The sequence below is a fragment of the Mus musculus genome, chromosome X (assembly GCF_000001635.26).
Source record: "Mus musculus strain C57BL/6J chromosome X, GRCm38.p6 C57BL/6J".
NCBI classification, from domain to species: Eukaryota; Metazoa; Chordata; class Mammalia; order Rodentia; family Muridae; genus Mus; species Mus musculus.
In genome coordinates this window covers 148,505,819-148,520,592 of record NC_000086.7, presented here as the reverse complement: position 1 = coordinate 148,520,592, position 14,774 = coordinate 148,505,819, and the positions used below count along the sequence as shown (strand labels likewise).

Genomic DNA, 14,774 nt, shown 5'->3' with positions numbered 1-14,774 from the left:
CTAAAAAAGAAAAGAAAAGAAAAAAGAACAATGAACAAAGGAAGCAATTGAGCAGGCAAGGAGGCAGGCAGGCCTGTTGTTATTCACCTATAAATGCAGGTAATGGAAGTTTGAAATCTGATTGGGCTAAAAAGGGTGTTCAAGGTACCAGAAAAAGACAAAAGGAGCATACTGAGATGGTTTGAGAAGATTCTGAGCGGGGCTGATGCCTGTTTAAGTTTGGAGAATGTACACCAGCTCTCCTTGAGACTCCAGAATCACCGGTGGTTTGCCTGGTCCTTGGTCTACCCCTGAGGTCACTATGTACTTCACCCACAATAAACAGCAAAATCCTAGACCTTTAATGGAAGAACATATTACTACAAAGACCAAGCAGTGGTATCTTTCACTGTAGAACAAATGGCAGGCTTAATTCTACATGCTCAAATTAAAATGACTGCCCTATATTCAGGATTTACAATCTATTATGTGAGAGCAATCCTAGATACCAATGTCTTCCTATTGGTCTTACTGTACAGCTGAGGAGAGTACCTCTAAGGCTGCCTTTAGTCATACTTCATTCCAGCTTCATCTTATATACATGACCACAAAGCCAAGGTTTTTCCTCATCATTCAGACATTCCCTTTTCATCTTAAAACCCAAGTTAGAAAGGGTTAGCATTGTTGTGAGATTGAGGTAGTTTGTATGTTTTCTGTTTTCCACTTATGAAACACACACACACACACACACACACACACACACACGTACACACACTTTATTTTTTTCTGTTTTTATAAGAAAGAGCATTTATATAAGAGTTTAAGATGTCCTTGGTCTCATGATTCTCTGCACTAGTCTGCCTTACTTATGTGTTACGTACGTCTTCCCCTAATATAATCAGAATCCTGATGGATTAGTATACTTTTCTTATGTCAGCTCATTGCTCAATGAAGAATGTTAGAAAGTTCTTTTAATTTCAATCCCTTTTAAAAGTCTTTTGCCATGTATTAATTTGCTTCTTTGCTCTAGTACATAGTCTACTAAACATGCTTGCTTTCTTTTGTGAGAATCACTCTAAGCCTGTATGCGGCTGAGCATTTAAGTATAAAGGATTATGGGCTAAATTTGTGTTTCAACAGAGGTTTGTTTGAAAATCAGTCTGGAGAGGGGGCTCAGCAGGTAGTTACCTGAGGTTATTTCCAGGCGCTTACATTAGGTAGCTCACATGTGGCTGCAGCTGCAGTTCCAGGGATCAGGAAGACATGTGGACATGCACATGCACACATCCATGCTCACAGTGTGAGAGGGAGGATGATAGTGTAGACAGATGGATAGACAGGTAGCTGGATATATAGACAGACATACTGACTGACTGAGAAAGAAACAGAAACAGACTCAGAGACAGATGCACAAAGACAGAGAGGCAGACAAAGATAATTATAAACACACGTAAAAGAGGTTGGCTTATTTTCCTAACATTTTTGTCCCTCACAAAGGCAGAGAATGGGAAAAGATTCCATGTGTATTAAGGGGGTCTCATGTTTCCTATATGTAAAAGATAACATTATTGATTTCAAGTTGACCTAAAATGAACATGGCTTCTTTAATATCTAATGAGTAAGCAATTCTGCCATTTCATCATAAGTACCCGGTCAGTCTGCACTACAACATCGAAGTTTAGTCTCACTCTTTTTGGGTGACATGTTAGAGTCTTAATTGTGGTGTATGTACCATCAACAAATTCAGCATCAACTTCAGGTCTCCAGCAACTGTCAATTAAGGCACAATAATTAGTAAGTCGCTATAGTGGCCTCCTATCAGATAAGCAACTTTGGGGCCTTCAACTTTGTGTCTGAAGGTCTCAGACACAAAGAGGTCTAAAAGGAGAAGGTGCAGTCAATTAATATCTATGCTCCCTGTAGAACCCATATTCTGAGTCATGGAGTATGTCTGCAGGCTTTTCCCTGCTGTTGAGAAAACTCAGGCCTCTAATGCATTGTGTGCTTTACCACTGAATTATACTCCTATCGCTAGGTATTGTAATCAATTTACTTTACATCTTTAGGTGAGTTTTCACCTGTTAGACAGGAATCCAGTTCTACTCCTTTTTAAGTGTAGTATATTTTGGAACAAAAGTAATCTAAACTTCCATAGGATGAAAATGGATTTGTGAGTGTCTTGGACTAGGATGCAGAGAACATGGGGCAAGAAAGGTCTGCATGAAGAGTGTCTCAGTAGGAGCATGGCAATTTGGAGGCAAACAGTGAAAATGTTCAAAAATTACATCAGGATGAAGACTGCACACCTCATAATCTACTAAAAGCCACAGAATTGTGTAGTCTAACTACATAATATAAAAATTGTAGCTTAGTAAAATTCATCAAAGCTGTGCCTTATAATTTTACTTCTTGGTAGGTAGAGGCAGTGTCTTAGTCAGAGTTTCTATTCCTGCATAAACATCATGAACAAGAAGCAAGCTGGGGTGAAAAAGGTTTATTTGGCTTACACTTCCATACTGCTGTTCATCACCAAGGAAGTCAGGACTGGATCTCAAGCAGGTCAGGAAGCAGAATCTGATGCAGAGGCCATGGAGAAATATTCTTTACTGGCTTGCCTCCTCTGGCTTGCTCAGGCTGCTCTCTTATAGAACCCAAGACTACCAGCCCATAAATTGTCCCACCCAAAATGGGCCTTTCCCCCTTGATCACTAATTGAGAAAATGCCTTACAGTTGGATCTCATGGAGGCATTTCCTCAACTGAAGCTCCTTTCTCTGTGATAACTCCAGCTGTGTCAACTTAACACAACACTAGCCAGTACAGTCAGATTGATCAGGAGCTCATGAATATCCTTGGAAACAGTGTTTGAGGACAGCCTTGTCTATGAAACCCTCTCAAAAAAAAGAACAAAAATAACAACAACAACAACAACAACAAAACACCAACCAACCAACCAACCAAACAAACAAACAAACAAACAAACAAACCAAACAACAAAGCAGTTGCTTGCTGTTATGTACAACTATACCTAACTACTTTTCTGAGTCCTAACTTCAAAACTGTTAACGTTTCCTTTCCTCATTTATATTACTTTTTAAATAGTGCTTAAACTCCTAAGCCTGTTCAGACAGTCTGGCCACTCTTATTCTTTCTCCGCATACTTCCCCACACAGCTGATGAGTATGTAGGCTTTCTTGGACCCTATGTTAAAAGTCAGGAGGACTTCCTTTCTTTTGCTTCTCCATCTCCCTCCTCCTGGCAGCTGCTGATTTTTGCAACTCATCTGCCCTGTCTCTATGTCATTTTTCTAACTCATAAAATGATTCTCAAAGTTAAGCAAAAAGGAAGAAAATTACAAAAATGTTAGCTGGAGTGTTGAGAGTGCAGAGAAGTGGTAGAGCACTTGCTAGCTTGAGTGAAACCGGAGTCCCATTCTTAGCATCATAAATACTCCAATGAACATGGGACCAAAAATTGAAAGTAGGATCACATATCTAGAATCCCCTAAACCTGGAGATTGATGCAGAAGGATTTGCATTTAAGGGCAGTCTGATTAGATAGAAGGTTGAAGCCATCCTATAATATCACGACCTTGAGGTCTCTCACCCAATAAAAAGACAATGGAAAAAAATGTGGTAGCACATACCAAGAATCCCTCAAACCAAGATTTGGGGCAGGAGGATCTTGACTTTAAAGGTAGCCTGGTTATACAGGAATTAGTACAAAAGCCAGTCCGGCTTCCTTTGATATTTGTTGCAAAAGGCCTCAGGTATGGCTGCTAGTGGGTCTGGTTTATGCTTTGTTGTAATAGGGCTTCATGTCAGTAATCAGTATAGAAAAAAATTGAGACATTGTCTCATGTATCCAAGGCTGGAATTAATATCACTATATACATGAAGATGGCTTTGAACTTTGGATACTATTGCCTCTACCTCCTGAGTCTTGTGGTTGCAGACATAGACCAGTAAACCTGCTATTATGCATTTCTGGGTAACGAACCAAGGGAAACATACATGTTAGACATTAAAAAACTGGACTATTTCCCAGTCTAAGAAGGAAGATTTTACTGGGGAGGTAAATTAATCCCGGGGAAAAGTTTTATCATATACAGTCTCACTTTGCCATGAAACAACAAATGTCCAAAGGCTGTGTTGCTTTTGGGATAGTTATTTTAGTTGTTATAGTCAGTAGTTCTGCATGACCAAGTTACTTTCTGTATTGTTATAAATACTGTTACTTTTAGGCCTTGAGTGGACTAAACAGTGTTTGAGGAGAGGATGAAAGTTCGATGTTAGTTCAATGTTAGTAATATTTATAAATTAGATCAATATTACATTCCTTCCTCCCCTTCCTTTACCTCTCCCTCCATCCTTGCCTCCCTCCCTTCCTTTTGCAGTGCTAGTCATGGAACTCAGCACTAAAAGATTCTACACAGGCACTCTACTGACTACTTTCATATTAGTTTCCTTATAAAAAATTTCCCTCCCTCCCTCCCTCCCTCCCTCCCTCCCTCCCTCCCTCCCTCCCTCCTTCCTTCCTTCCTTCCTTCCTCAATATACCACCAAGCTGTAGTGGTAGTACATGCCTTTAACCCAAGCACATGGGAGGTAGAGACAGGCATATCTTTGAATTCATAGCCAGGCTGGCCTACAGAGTGAATTCTAGGACAGTCAAGCCTACATAGAGAAACCCTGCCTCAAAACTAAATAAAAGAAAACAAAACAACAAACCAAAGAAAAAACCCACCGAACCCTTCCCCCAAATCAAAAGCCAAAGGAAAACAATACAACAATATATTCCTGGGTTAGCCTAATGCAATCTATAGGACAAAGATAGAAGTGGAAGCCAGGAAGGACAGTAAGAAGGTTGCAATTTCAGAAGAAATATGTCTTAGTTTTGTTGAAGACAGAACTGGTCTCTTACAGGAGGGAGAGAGAGGTAGTTCAGGTTTTGGTTTTAAAAGAATGGACTCTGACAAGCAGCAAGATTCTGCCAAGAGCTAGAATGATCTAGGAAGTAGATACTTCCCCATAACCTTCTAGCAAGAGGGAACTCAGGGCAAAACTACAATTTCAGGCATGTGTGTCTCTAGCAGACAGCAGCCAACAAACCTGGACATGCAACCTACCAAGCTGGGAGATGATGGATGGGTCCTGTACTAAAGTGTTAAGTGAGGTAATGGTAGATGCCAGGCAGGCATGTTTTGCGGCATACTCCTCATGTGTGGGGGTGGTGAGAGGGCTACTAATGTTTTATCTCGTTAAATAACTCGAGCTTTCAAATCTGGTTGTTGAGCTACTGGTTGAGCTTAAGCCTTTAGAGAAATTTTTAGTCTGTGACTCATTTACTTCAGTTGACCCTGGGAACATTTTTTTTTATATTGTACTAAATTCTCCACCTAGCGACATTTTGACAGCATTTTCATTTTGTGTTTTAACATATGATACATCATGATCTTTGATTGAGCATGTTTTCTAATATGCTAGGCTCTTAAAACCGCAGGTCTGAGAATGTTTTTTCTGGAGACCAAGAACATCAGAAGAGATTTATATTTCCTGGTTTCTTAGTATCTCTTAGTCCTGCCTAGAAGCTCTGCAGGAAGAAGTGACTTGAGACTGTGAGGATGTGCCAGACACCTCATATTGGGTGCCCTACTGGACTTACAGTTGTATTTCCCTACTTATGCCTCACACCATCTTTTGTCCTAAGTTCTTAAACTAGTCCCCAGACTACCATTTCAATGGTCCTGTGTCGCTGGATGCACACCCTTCCTCTATAGGAACCATGCATTCTTCTAAGCTGGCCACAATAAAATGCTTCATCCTAACCCTCCCCTGCCACCCCAAGGCCCAGGAATTTCATTTTTCAAATCTGCAAGACAAGATCTAGAAATCACCTGTCTTTGGAGGATACTGAGTTTTCTTACCTGTCTAAAGCTGAGTTCACCAAGAACTGAGAAAGGCTGCACTCCCAAAGACACGACAAACATTTCCTCTATAACTTACCTGTCTGAAAAATCAACCCCTTTCCACTCTTGCTCCCTGGTTGTGATTATCCTTTTCCTACTCACCAAGACTAAATCCACTGTCTACAGCTATAGAAACTGTTTAAGCAACAAAATGTACTGAGCATTCTAGTACTGTAAGAATCATACCTTCTCTGTAATTGTAGGTGTGGAAAGGCAATATGGACAGTAAAATACCCATATATATTTGTAGAAACACAAACTGTGTTTGAATATATCTTCAAGCTTTTATTGATTGTATGATTTGGGTGAAGTTAAAAGCCAAAACAACACAAAAGAAAACACCCCCTTCCTCGGCTGGAGTAGAGTTCATGCACAGTTCCGTGATATATCTTTTCACTCAGTGTGTGCACGTTATGCTACAATTCGTTCCCAGTAGTGCCAGAAACAAGCAACAACCAGCACTAGTTCCTCAGTTTCAATGTATCCTTCTGTAATATGGAAATGGTAGTATCTACCCACAAAGGCCATGTGCTGATTTAATATTCAAGGTCCTTTTTAAATATTTTTTCCTCTAAGCACTATACAAAGTCTGTGTAAAGTTACCTGTCAAAACTTTCATCACTCTCTTCAGCACTGCTGTAGCCGTCTTCTAGCTAAATGGAAAACATTGAGATAAACGATTGAAAATACATCCTTACTCAGTACGAGGTGATTTTTAAAAAATTCTCAATAGCAAGTCTTAGCATTTAAACAATATTCCCTTCTTTCCTTGGTTCTTAATATTCTTAACTATGGGCTTGGCCATTTTGTAAAGCTTCTGTATCTTGGTTAACCACAACAATACCCAAATTTCACCCCTATAACTAAAGTAAGTTGCTTTTCTATATTCCTGTCTCTCTTATTATTTCTACTCCCCAGTAATGGCTAGTCAAGTCATAATGATCCTCTGGCATTCTGTAACTTAACATTGACTGGCTAGTCTTGCAATGGCCAAGATCCCATCAAAAGGGAAAATTTTCTGTCCACTTCTCCCTTTCCCACCCTCTAACTACTCTTGTGTCTAAGAGGGCTTCTGGCTCTCTAATGTCTTGAACTAGAAATCTCCTCACTACACATCCTTTCCCAAACAAAGCCTGTGCTATTATAGAGTCCCTTGCTCCTGTATTTCACTTTTATTCTTACTGATCTTACAAGTGTAACATTCAATTTCTGATATTGTACACACATGCAAGAACATCCAAGGCAGTGTGCCCTTAGAGATAAATCAGTCTAAGACTGCTTAACATGTCAGAAAACTGTAGCCCAGAAGGTGACATCCCCAAGTCACAATCATGAATACAAATAAATACTAAAATTTTGAAGAAGGAAAGAAGATCCAAAAGAAGAGCCTAGTTGAAAGAAAATAATACATGGAACCTCATAGAATTTCGAGGTAGAAAATAGAAAGTATTGTACTTACCGCTACATTCAGTTCAACTGTCTCATTTCTTCGATGTTCCTGTACCCATAAATAGTCAGTCCTTTCTCTTATTGCAGACGATCTGGTATATGTCATAAAGGGTGAAAAATTAGAAAAAAAATTAAAAACGCCTATTACTAACAGATTTCACATATGCAAATGATTTATTTAATTTCATGTATACATCATATCTGTGCTGATGGATATTCCTCTAGATACATGCAGAGTCAAGAAGAGGGCAGCATGTTTCCTCCATTATCACTTTCCAACTTGTAGGTGGGTTTCTCCTTGACAGTATACCTTGCATTTTCTTGGCTAGTTCGGAAGCTAGGAAGGCCCAGTGACTATCCTGTCTTCCCCATTTCAGCAATTGGGCTAGAGGTTTGTGTAGCATCACTGATTCATTGTGTGGATGATGGGACTTGAACTCTAGTCTCCATGCTAGTACATCAAGTGCTCTAACTCCTAAGTTGCCTCTCTAGACCCCTATTTAAAACTTCTGCATTACAAATTATTTATCTTTAGAGTATTAATATGTAATCAGTTAGAGCTGTATGCTACATTTATGAATTGTGCAAGCAAATGGATGAATACACTAAGAAATATTAGTTTGTGGATTATCTGAATCTGTAGATGTGATTGTATAACCTCAGAAACCATGAAAGTACAAGGGAACATAGTGGGAGTAGGAACTCTAGAGAGCAGTGAAATAGGACAAGGGTGCTATGAAGGGATAATAAGAAAACAGGGTTGAGATTTAACTGAAAAGGAGGAAGGAAACACAGATCAAGAAGAAAGGAACCCTAAATAACACCAAGAATGGTTAATAAAAACATCTATTTTGTTTACTTCACATACATATGTTGTGTCTGAACCTGTGCTCTGAGCAGAACATGGACACTAACTCCATACCGAGTCACACAACATCCAAAAGAAGGTCAATTCCCAGGTGTTTTAACACACATAGGATCATAGGAATTCAGGAGCTAGGTCACACCAGGATTTCAGGATCCCAAAGGCAGCTTGACTCCCAGGAGCTCTAACACACGCACAATCAAAGGAACTCAGGAGCTTGGTCACGCCAGGATTTCAGGATCCCTGAAGCACCTTGATTCCTAGGATCTATGACATCCCCAGGATCTCAGGATCTCAGGGTCTCAGGATCTCAGGATCTCAGGATCTCAGGATCTCAGGATCTCAGGGTCTCAGGGTCTCAGGGTCTCAGGGTCTCAGGGTCTCAGGTTCTCAGGATACAAGGATACCAGGATACTAGAGACAGCAAGAATCTGAGGAGTTCTGACACAACCAGGAACACAGAAGGGACAGGCTCATGTCCCAGAGAAAACTAGGGCAGGTAGCACTAGAGATAACCAGAGGCAAGCATAAGATCATAAGCAATAGAAACCAAGGTTACTTGACATCATCAGAACCCAACTCTCCCAACACAGCAAGTCCTGGAAACACTATCATACCAGAAAAGCAAGATTCAGATCTAAAAATCACTTCTCATCATGATGAAAGAGGACTTTAAGAAGGATATAAATTAACAGCCTTAAAGAAACACAGGAGAACACAGGTAATCAGGTAGAAGCCCTTAAAGAGGAAAGACAAAAATCCCATACAGAATTACAGGAAAACACAACCAAACAGGAGAAGGAATTGAACAAGGCCATCCAGGATCTAAAAATGAAAACAGAAACAATAAAGAAAACACAAAGGGAGGAAATGCTGGAGATAGAACACCTAGGAAAGACATTAGGAGTCATAAACACAAGTGTCAGCAAGAGATAGAAGAGAGAATGTCAGTTGCATTAAATACCATAGAAAACATTAACACTGTCAAAGAAAATGCAAAATGCAAAAATCTCCTAACTCCAAACATACAGGAAATCCAGAACACAATGAGAAGACCAAACCTAAGGATAATAGGTATAGAAGAGAGCAAAGATTCCCATCATTGTAAATACCTTCTACAAAACTATAGAAGAAAACTACCCTAACCTAAAGAAAGAGATGGCCATGAACATAAAAGTTGCCTACAGAACTCCAAATAGATTGGACCAGAAAAGAAATTCCTCTGGTCACATAATAATCAAAATACCAAATGCACAAAACAAAGAAAGAATATTACAAGAAGTAAGGGAAAATATCAAGTAACATAAAAGGCAGATGTAATAAGAATTACACCAGACTTCTCGCCAGAGACTATGAAAGCCAGAAGATCCTGGGCAGATGTCATATAGAACCTAAGAGATCACAATGTCAGTCCAGGCTACTATACCCTGCAAAACTCTCAATTACCATAGATGAGGAAATCAAATTATTTAAATGGCAAAAACAAATTTACACAGTATCTTTCCACAAATCTAGCCTTACAAAGGATAATATATGGAAAACTCCAACACAAGGAGGGAAACTACACTCTTAGCCACATAAGCATAATTCCAATTCTAACTACTAAAATGACAGGAAGCAACAATCACTTTTCCTTACTAACTCCTTACATCAATGTACCTAATTCCTCATTAAAAACATAGACTAAGAGACTCCATAAGTAAATAGGTCCCACCATTTTGCTTCATAAAGAAATCACAACTCAGTGACAAAGAAAAACTCTACTCAGAGTTAAAGGCTGAAAAGAAATTTCCAACTAAATGGTCCCAAGAAAAAAGCTGGAGTAGCCATTCTAATACTGAATACAATTGACTTTCAACAAAAAGTTATCAAAAAAGATAAGGACACTTCATACTCATCAAAGGAAAAATCTACCAAGATGAACTCTCAATTCTGAATATCTATGCTTCAAATTCAAGGGCTTCCACATTCATTAAGAAATTTTAGGATCTTGGTTATGGGATTCCACAGAAAGTAGTCTGCACAGGTTAGAGTGTGGAATACAGAAGCTAACAGCTTCTGAGACAGATGAGAGCCACAGAGCTTCTGAGGCAGCACCATTTTCAGGCTCCAGACATCCGGCCAATTCCTGGCCAGAGGACAGGTGTCCGCCAGGCCTGGGAGGCCTTTCCCTCAGGATCCGTGGAAGCCATCTTGGTTCCGGGACTCTGAAGAAAGTAGTCTGTACAGGTGAGAGTGTGGACTACTGAAACTAACAGCTTCTGTGACAGGCCAAAGCAACACAGCTTCTGGGAAAGGTCCTGTTTTGGGCCTTCATCTTCAGCCAAGAGGAGGTCCAAACACCAGATAACAGTGGACTTTCCCTGTAAGAGGAGAGCTTCCCTGCAAAGACTGCTCTGACCACTGAAACTCAGAGGAGAGAGCTAGTCTCCCAGGTCTGCTGATAGAGGGTAACAGAATCACCAGAGGAACAATCTCTAAATGGCAAAAGGTAAACATAAGAATCTTACTAAAAGAAACCAAGACCACTCACCATCATCAGAACCCAGCACTCCCACTTTGCCCAGTCCAGGGCACCCCAACACACCAGAAAAGCTAGACCGAGATTAAAAGCATATCTCATGATGATGGTAGAGGACATCAAGAAGGACTTTAATAACTCACTTAAAGAAATACAGGAGAACACTGCTAAACAGGTAGAAAGACATAAAAGAAGAAGCACAAAAATCCCTTAAAGAATTTCATGAAAACACAACCAAACAGGTGATGGAATTGAATAAAACCATCCAAGACCTAAAAAGGGAAGTAGACACAATAAAGAAAACCCAAAGTGAGGTAACACTGGAGATAGAAACCCTAGGAAAGAAATCTGGAACCAAAGATGCGAGCATCAGCAACAGAATACAAAAGTTGGAAGAGAGAATCTCAGGTGCAGAAGATTCCATAGAGAACATCGTCACAACAATCAAAGAAAATGGAAAATGCAAAAAGCTCCTAACTCAAAACATCCAGGAAATCCAGGACACAATGAGAAGACCAAACCTACAGATAATAGGAGTGGATGAGAATGAAGATTTTCAACTTAAAGGACCGGCAAATATCTTCAACAAAATTATAGAAGAAAACTTCCCAAATTTAAAGAAATAGATGCCCATGAACATACATGAAGCTTGCAGAACTCCAAATAGACTGGACCAGAAAAGAAATTCCTCCTGACACATAATAATCAGAACAACAAATGCACTAAATAAAGATAGAATACTAAAAGCAGTAAGGGAAAAGGTCAAGTAAAATATAAAGATGGGCCTATCAAAATTAAACCAGATTTTTCACCAGAGACTATGAAAGCCAGAAGAGCCTGGACAGATGTTATACAGACACTAAGAGAACACAAATTCCAGCCCAGGCTACTATGCCCATCCAAATTCTCAATTACCATAGATGGAGAAACCAAAGTATTCCACGACAAAACAAAATTCACACATTACCTTTCCACAAATCCATCCCTTCAAAGGATAATAAGAGAAAAAAAAACAATACAAGGAAGGAAACCACGCCCTAGAAAAAGCAAGAAGGTCAACAAACCTAAAAGAAGACAGCCACAAGAACAGAATGCTAACTTTAACAAAAAAAAATAATAGGAAGCAACAATTACTTTTCCTTAACATCTCTTAATATCAATGGACTCAACTCCCCAATAAAAAGACATAGATTAACAAACTGGCTACACAAACAAGACCCAACATTTTGCTGCTTACAGGAAAGTCATCTCAGGGAAAAAGATAGACACTACCTCAGAACGAAAGGCTGGAAAAGAATTTTCCAAGCAAAAGGTATGAAGAAACAAGCTGGAGTAGTCATTTTAATATCTAATAAAATCGACTTCCAACAGAAAGTCATCAAAAAAGACAAGGAGGGGCACTTCATTGTCATCAAAGGAAAAATCCTCCAAGAGGAACTATCAATTCTGCATATCTATGCTCCAAATAAAAGGGCAGCCACATTTATTAAAGAAACTTTAGTAAAGCTCAAAGCACACATTGCACCTCACACAGTAATAGTGGGAGATTTCAACACACCACTTTCACCAATGGACAGATCATGGAAACAGAAACTGAACAGGGACACAGTGAAACTAACAGAAGTTATGAAACAAATGGATCTGACAAATATCTACCGAACATTTCATCGTAAAACAAAAGGATATACCTTCTTCTCATCACCTCATGTGACCTTCTCCAAAATTGAACACACAATTGGTCACAAAACAAGTCTCAACATGTACAAAAACATTGAAATTGCCCCATGCATCCTATCAGATCACCATGGACTAAGGCTGATCTTCAATAAAAAAATAAATAATAGAAAGCCAACTTTCACGTGGAAACTGAACAACACTCTTCTCAATGATACCTTGGTCAAGGAAGGAATAAAGAAAGTAATTATGGACTTTTTGGAGTATAATGAAAATGAAGTCACAACATACCCAAACTTATGGAACACAATGAAAGCATTTCTAAGAGGAAAACTTATAGCTCTCCCACAATACCTCTCCTCGGCATATATGCAGAAGATGTTCCAACCGGTAAGAAGGACACATGGTCCACTATGTACATAGCAGCCTTACTTATAATAGACAGAAGCTGGAAAGAACCTAGATGCCCCTCAACAGAGGAATGGATACAGAAAATGTGGTACATTAACACAATGGAGTACTACTCAGCTATTAAAAAGAACGAATTTATGAAATTCCTAGGGACATGGATGGACCTGGAGGGCATCATTGTGAGTGAGGTAACTCAATCGCAAAAGAACTCACATGATATATACTCACTGATAAGTGGATATTAGCCCAGAAACTTAGAATACCCAAGATATAAGATACAATTTGCAAAACACATGAAGCTTGGGGAGAACGAAGACCAAGGTGTGGATACTTTGCCCCTTCTTGGAATTGGGAGCAAGGCACCCATAGAAGTAGCTACAGAGAAAGATTTTGGAGCTGAGACGAAAGGATGCACCATCTAGAGGCTGCCATACCCGGGGATCCATCCCATAATCAGCCTCCAAACGCTGACACCATTGCATACAATAGCAAGATTTTGCTGAAAGGACCCTGATATAGCTGTCTCTTGTGAGAATATTCTGGGGCCTATAAAAACACAGAAGTGGATGCTCACAGTCACCTACTGGATGGATCACAGGGCCCCCAAAGGAGGAGCTGGAGGAAGTACCCAGGAAGCTGGGGGATCTGCAACACTATAGGTGGAACAACATATGAACTAACCAGAACCCCTCAGAGCTCGTGTCTCTAGCTGCATATGTATCAGAAGATGGCCTGGTTGGCCATCCGTGGAAAGAGAGGCCCATTGGTCCTGCAGACTTTATATGCCTCAGTACAGGGGAGTGCCAGGGCCAAGATGCGGGAGTGTGTGTGTGTGGGAGGGTGTGGGGGACTTTTGGGATAGCATTGGAAATGTAAATGAAATAAATACCCAATAATAAAAAATAAATAAAATAAAATATTATGTATACTGATGAGCTGGAAAAAAATAAATTCCAAAAGTGAAAGTATGACTCTACACAGTGCATGCCAATAGCCATAATATTCCTTATATTTTGAAAGTTTGAAGAAGTATGTAAATACTAGAAACTAACAATTGAAAGTATACTACTCAGTCAGCTTTAAAAATGTGCAACATTAAGGAGGTGAGAGAAAAATCAATAAGGAAGTTGTCTCAGCCCCTAATTCATTCATTGTGTCATTGTAGATAGTTCCTATTTAGACTTCTATGTAAACAAACCATGAAAATATTTTGCTGTTTGTATCAGACACTATCCTCTTATCAAAATGTTTTGAAGATATTTTAATGCTGGTATTCCATGATACCATTATTTAAATAGATTGATATCCATGTTAGTAAAATTTGATAGTACTTTCTTAGGGTCATGGTATATTAGGTTTTGAGTCCTTATTCTAGAGGTAACTGTGAAATTACCATGTGAAAAAGAAAGAAAGAAAGGAAGGAAGAAAGAAAGAAAGAAAGAAAGAAAGAAGGAAGGAAGGAAGGAAGGAAGGAAGGAAGGAAGGAAGGAAGGAAGGAAGGAAGGAAAGAGAGAGAGAGAGAAAGAAAGAAAGAAAGAAAAAGAGACTTAACAACAGAAACTGTAAAAATCGAAAAAATAATCAGATCCTACTACAAAAGCCTATATACAACTAAATTGGAAAATCTGGATGAAATGGAAAATATTCTAAGCAGATACAATGTGACAAATCTAACCCATCTACACAGCCCCATAACCCCTTAAGAAACAGAAGCAGTCATTAAAAGGATGTGGAGAAAGAGGAACTCTCCTCCATTTTTGGTGGGATTGCAAGCTGAGACAACCACGGTGAAAACCAGTCTGGCAGTTCCTTAGAAAAATGGGACATAGTAGTTACTACCTGAGGATCCAGCTATACCACTCCTGGGAATATACCGAAAAGGTGTTCTAACATATAACAAGGACACTT

The 14,774-nt window shown here is 39.4% G+C and overlaps 1 protein-coding gene across 2 annotated transcripts in view; it reads right to left on the bottom strand.

Moving 5' to 3' along the window:
- Positions 1-14,774, bottom strand: part of Gm15114 (predicted gene 15114) — a 32,498-nt gene that overhangs the window by 854 nt on the left and 16,870 nt on the right. For both annotated transcript variants that reach the window (NM_001082966.1, XM_030251157.1), the window contains 2 exons: positions 7,406-7,487; positions 6,550-6,599 (listed from right to left, as the gene is read on the bottom strand). In NM_001082966.1, the coding sequence (NP_001076435.1) occupies positions 6,550-6,599; positions 7,406-7,487 (132 nt within the window). The remainder of the gene's footprint in view (positions 1-6,549; positions 6,600-7,405; positions 7,488-14,774) is intronic.